Source organism: Cebus imitator, unplaced genomic scaffold (assembly GCF_001604975.1).
Source record: "Cebus imitator isolate Cc_AM_T3 unplaced genomic scaffold, Cebus_imitator-1.0 Scaffold391, whole genome shotgun sequence".
In the NCBI taxonomy this organism is placed as follows: domain Eukaryota; kingdom Metazoa; phylum Chordata; class Mammalia; order Primates; family Cebidae; genus Cebus; species Cebus imitator.
The window spans coordinates 1,271,210-1,277,209 of NW_016107706.1; the positions used below are offsets into that span (position 1 = coordinate 1,271,210).

The 6,000-nt window shown below is 45.3% G+C and overlaps 1 protein-coding gene across 1 annotated transcript in view; it reads left to right on the forward strand.

The window, feature by feature from the left end:
* The window catches only part of SCN11A (sodium voltage-gated channel alpha subunit 11), an 88,177-nt gene that overhangs the window by 15,442 nt on the left and 66,735 nt on the right, over positions 1–6,000 (forward strand). The window contains exons 5-6 of the mRNA XM_037731329.1: positions 1,150–1,241; positions 5,409–5,588. Of these exons, the coding sequence (XP_037587257.1) occupies positions 1,150–1,241; positions 5,409–5,588 (272 nt within the window). The remainder of the gene's footprint in view (positions 1–1,149; positions 1,242–5,408; positions 5,589–6,000) is intronic.

Consider the following 6,000-nt stretch of genomic DNA (forward strand, 5'->3'; position numbering starts at 1 on the left):
GGTTGGCCCTGAACAGCACATGCAGCCAACTGGCCAGAGGCCTTCACACACAAACCCATTTCTAGGTCAACACTCAAGTTCTTGTTCCTTCAGCCATTTACTCACCAACACTGGCCTATTATGGGCCAGACTCTATGCAAGATACAGGGGTGTGCCAATAAAAAAAAAAAAAAAGACATGGTTTTCAGTCTTATGAAGTTCACAGTCCAGAGGGGAACAGTGACAATTAATGACCCTTACAATATGGTACGGTGAGTACCAGGACAGGGGCTATACATGTGTTGAGCTGTCAGAGGACACAGGAAGAACCAAACAGTCTAAAAAATCTTTGGCTACTACAAGGTTACAAAGAGCTTTATTCATGTTCACCTCTGGAAGTTCTATAGTTTTGGCTTTTATGTTTCAGTCCATGGCCCATTCTGAGTTATCATTATGTATGGTGTGAGGTGAAGGCTGAGGCTCTTCCTGAAGGAAAGGACACTGATTTGGAATCTGAATGATGTAATGGAGTCAGCAAAAGAAAAAGCAAGAAATGCAATGTCCCATTGCCAGCACAGCAATAGTTAACCTAGTGTCATTTAATTTGTACTAGGTATAATGTTGAGCACTTTGCATATTTTTTCCTATTTAATATTCACAAAAGCCCTTGGAAGTAGGTGCTAGTAATTTCAGAGTTTTACATTTGAAGTTCAAAGGCTGTGTGCTCTTAGTTATGGAAAGGCAGAGAAGCACAGTGGTTAAGAGTACGGCTCTGGAGCTGTGCTGCCTGGGTTCACATTCAGGCCTGACCGTGTAGTGGCTGGAGACCTTAGTGAAGTGCCTTGGGGCATGGAACTTGCCAGCCACTCAGTATATATGTGAAAGGACTTCTGTTGTTTACGGAACTATATGGACTAGTTCAAGGAGTCATCATCTGTGTCCACATATGAAGGTGAACTGAGAACAGCCTCTTCTGCAGTTCATGCTCCATAGCAATGAACAGTGGTATTGCCATATCCTGAGGTAAAGGTGGGGCTGGGAAGGTGAGGCTGTCGGTTTCACTGTGGAGGGCACAGGCCCCAGGCTGAGCTTACCTGTGGCTTTTGTGGCGATGTGCAGTGCCGCTGCAGAGCTGAGCAAGCCCACGTCTCCCTGTGCTTTGTCTTACAGGATGGTGTCATACTGGTGCATCGGCATCAACCTGTTGTCCCTGCGCACCTTCCGTGTGTTGAGAGCTTTGAAAGCAATTTCAGTAGTTTCACGTAAGTCACTCACTTTTCACACTGGCTCTTATCTAGAAAGAACCTTAATTTGTATTTAAATTTTTTCACAATGTCATAATGTAAACCAAAAACAAACAAACCTGTAAACCCTGCTTTACACATTTATTTGATGGCCCAACTGATAATTATTGAGCACCTAATATGTCCAGGGACTGTGCTAACTGCTTAGGATCTATTAGTAAGCAAATGGATACAGACACTTGGTCTCATGGAGTGTTACCTTTTAGGGGAGGGGGACGGGAGACAGACACCAGGCAATGGTTATAATAAGTAAGTACCTTGTGTTGCATGTAATCAAGTGCTATATGCCAGGGAAAATATAAAGAGAAAGCAGACACCGTGGGGCTATGGCAAGTCACAGGATATAGGGGAAGCAGGTTGCAATTTTAAACAGATTAGGATAGTGGTCATTGAGGTGAGAGGTGGCAGAGATTTGAAGGTGCTGAGGAAGTGACACAAGCAGATATATGGGAAGGAATATTCTGAGCATGGGAAATAGCCAGCACCGAGATTGAAGAGTAGCAGGGATGAGGATGGGACTGGAGGGGAGGGAGTGAGGGGCCAGGTGCTGGAAGTGAGATCACAGAAGTGAAGGGGGGCTGGGCATGGTCGCTCATGCCTGTAATCCTAGCACTTTGGGAGGCCAAGGCGGGCATATAACTTGAGGCCAGGAGTTTGAGACCAGCCTGGCCAATATGGTGAAGCCTCATCTTTACAAAAATACAAAAGTTAGTCAGGCATGGTGGTGGGTACCTGTAATCTCAGCTACTTGAGAAGCAGAGGCAGGAGAACTTCTTGAGCCCGGGAGGCAGAGGTTGCAGTCTGAAGTGAGCTGAGATTGGAGAGAGAGAGAGAAAGAGAGAGAGAGAGGAGAGAGAGAGGAGAGAGAGAGAGAGAGTGAGGAGGGAGGGAAGGGTGGGAAAGAAAAGGAAGAAGGGAAGGAAGGAAGGGAGAGGAAAGAAAAGAAAGAAAAAAAGAAAGAAAAGGGAAGGAAGGAAGAGAAAGGAAGGAGGGAGGGAGGAAAGAGAAGGAAAGAAAGAAAAAGAGAAAGAAACAGGGAAGGAAGGAGAGAAAGGAAGGAGATAGAGAGGGAGGGAGGGAGGAAGGGAAAGAAAAAGTGAAAGGGAGTCCTATATGCAGGACTCCCAGGGAGAATCTGGGCTTCACTCTGAAGAAATGGGAGCTGTTGTGTGGAGAATGGAATGTAGGGGAGGCAGTGGAAGCAGGAAGACCTTCTGCTGCAGGGAGCATGGTGGACTCAAGATCCCAGCTTCCACGTCTCTGGGTTCCCCACTGCATTCATGCACATGCTGAGATCATGCCTGCTCCACACAATATGTGTGGGTTCTAGTGCTGGCCCATTCCCGAAGCATCTGGGATTCTTCTAACAGGAAACTTTGGCTCAGGGGCTCTCCAGCAACCTGGCTGGGGGACTCTGATGGCTGCACTGCGGTCTGAGGTTCCTCCTGTCCAATCCTTCTTCCTTGTCTCTCTCTCAGACGTCAAACTTGCGCCACAGTCTGAAGCTTCTCCCTGCCCACTTCTGCGCGCTCCACTCATCTTCCACAGGCATTCTCCCAACCCCCACAATTCTCTGGCACATCTGATCTCAGAATGTCTGCTCCTCAAAACTGAAACTGACGCAAGAGACCATTATGAAAGCAAGGGATGGCGGTGCTCTCTGATCAGGGAGTGGTAGTGGAGTGGGAGGTCATTGGTCTGATTCTGTGTCAGCTTGAAGGTCAAAACAATAGCATTTCATGATTGATAATTGTATACATGATGTGAGCAAAAGAGAGGAGTCAAAAATGACTTTTATGTCTGATGTCACTGATTGAGAGAGAGAAGGCTGTGAGAGGAGCAGGCCTTGGGGTCAGATCACAAGCTAGCCTTGAACATGCTGTGTTTGAGATGACTGTGAGACACGAGGGAAAGGGTTCAGTAGGCAGTTAGGTATATAAGAGTCCGGGATTCCAGGGAGAAGTTGGAGCCGGAGATACCATTTCAGGAATCAAGGGTCTATAGATTATATTTACACTCGTGAGATCTGATGAGATCACTAGGGGAATGAGCATTGATGGAGAACAGAAGAGGACCAAGGCCTGAGCCCCAGGGCACTGAAATATGACATGGGAGAAGAGGAGAAACCAGGGAAGGAGATGAGCAGCAGCCACCAGTGAAGTAGGAGGGGAGCCAAAGGTGTTCTCCTGGCAGCCAGGTGAGGAAGGCACTTTAGCCCTGCAGATCAGGATGAAGCCAAGGTTGGGTGTGAATATGAATTTCAGTTTATTAAAAATAAGGTTATTATAGCACATCCTTTTCTTCTTCCCATTTCCTCTCTCTTTTTTTTTTTTTTAGTAAAACAAAAAAGTTTATTATCTTCCCTCTCTGGAGTCCTTTCCTTTCACCTTCTCCCCTCCCCTTCTTTTCTCTTCTATCAGTGACTTTGGCAAACTATGAAAAGACATGGGAACTATTTAGTTGTGCTGATTATATAGACTTAAATTATACCGTATGGCCCCAATACCTAAACTCCAGGCAATGTAAATCCTTTCAAACAAAAGCAATGGGTTATTTTTCGAAACTCCGGAAAAGCAACTGAATGGCAATAAAGAAACAGGTAGTCAGATAACACTTTATATAGAATTTGTCCCTTCTTCTCTTGTTCTTGTTCTTCTTCTTCTTTTTCTTCTCTTTCTCCTCCTTCTCCTCCTTCTTCCTCTTCTTCTTCTTTTGCAAGTAGGACTTTGTTTTCTTAGGTGGATTTAGGAGCTTTCTGCATGAGCAGAGCCCCTTTTATTTTCACATAAGTAAATACACATTCAGGTAGTCATTTAGCAGTTTTCATGTCCCCTTCCTCATCTCCACACAAGTGAATATGACCTATATTTGGGCCCATGAAATGCACTGAGATGCCTGGATGCTTTTTGGAAGTAAGGGTGTGAGGTACAACCTTTTATGGGACTATGGAAGAACGATCCAGGAATCACAATCATCACATTTCTTGCTTGGGAGAAGCCTCTTGTTATAGATTAAAATCTGCCTTGGGTGCTGCTGCAGTAACCTCTGGTTTGCCTTCAACTGGTAATATAGTGAGTGTCCCAGCTTGGCCTCCAGGTCCCTGCTATCTGGTGTCATACTTTGTAGTAAGCTCATCCACTAAGGGCTTGGCCTTCCACTGTACGCTGCCATGTGCTCTCACCTCTACACTGATCAACTGAAATTTGTCACTTAGTTCATTCCACGCATTGCAATCTCATCTGGGAGTTTCTCTCTCCAGTTATCTTGAGAGCAAAGCCCATGACTCAGTGGATTGCTGGAGCTGACTTGTTCTTTTTTCAGCTCTGTGTCCAGTAACATCATGTTAGTAGCTTGAAATCTACCACGGTGGCAATGGGGGATCAAGATCTATACCACAGAATTCAGAAAACAAGGAAAGCTATAAATCAGGTCTCTCCCACCTCCTACTTGAAGGCCCAGTTTTAAATATTTGCTAGCATACCATAAGATTATGTCTTTCTTATTTTGTAACTTTGGCAGCTTAACCATGTGCCATGGACATAGTAGGTGCTTAATAAATACTTCTTGAATAAGTGAATGAAAAGAAAACACCTTATTATAACTGATAATCTGAGTTTTCCCTCCCAAGATATCCTCATAACTTGAGTCTAGACAAAGCTCCTTCTTCATCCCTTCTACTCCACAATTTAGCTATGTCTCATGGTACTCATGTACTTTGACAGTAGATGGTAACTACTAAATGTCAGATACGGGTCTATCTCATTCTCTACTGTGACCCCAGCTAAAGTGGTGCCTTTGCAACTGTCCTTAAGCCATGCCTTGAGTCCTTGTGGCATGTTTCTATTCAAAGCCCCCTTGCTTGCACCTCACAGCAGCACTGAGGCAGGCATAGGGCAGGAATAGAGAGACTGAGTCTCAGACTTGCTGACTGTTTTGATTAACACTCAGCTTCCAAGGCACAGAGTTGCAGCAAGAACTCAAGGGATCAGAATCACAGGCTAGGCTGGAGTCCAGTTCCAGCCTGCACTTTGACAGTTTCCAAGACCTCAGTTGCTCCTTCCTTGGCCTTTCTGCATGTCTGGCTGAGGGGAATGGTCTTCTCCCCATCCCTGTCCTCTTTCTCAGGTCTGAAGGTCATCGTGGGAGCCTTGCTGCGCTCCGTGAAGAAGCTGATCAATGTGATTATCCTCACCCTCTTTTGCCTCAGCATCTTTGCCCTGGTAGGTCAGCAGCTCTTCATGGGAAGTCTGAACCTGAAATGCGTCCGGAGCGACTGTACAAACGTCAGTAACAAGGAAGCTCGTGGTAAATGCCCAACCTTTCACTCCTTGGTTTTTGCATGGTTAACTTCTACTTATGCTCACTTGTCCTGCCTTCACATTTCCCTTACAAACTCTCTTAGGCACAAGGGAGGACTTAATCCATCCAGGGTGCTCCTGTGGGCAGATGCATTTCTTAGAGAAGCGCCTCGTTCTTTGTGTTGCCATGGAGAAGGAAAGCCTTGAAACCACATCCACAAGAGCAATTCTATGCTCTCATATCCTTTTGCCATTTAGATCTCTGCCCACTTTTTTTTGATGTTTCGTGGAAGTTTGCGGAGTGCTTGGATTTGGCCCGCGATAACCAGCAGTTTCCGAGCCCCGGCTCCTCAAGTATTTCTCCAGAGACAGCACTTTTTTTTTTTTTTTTTTTTTTTTTTTTTTTTTTTTTTTTTTTT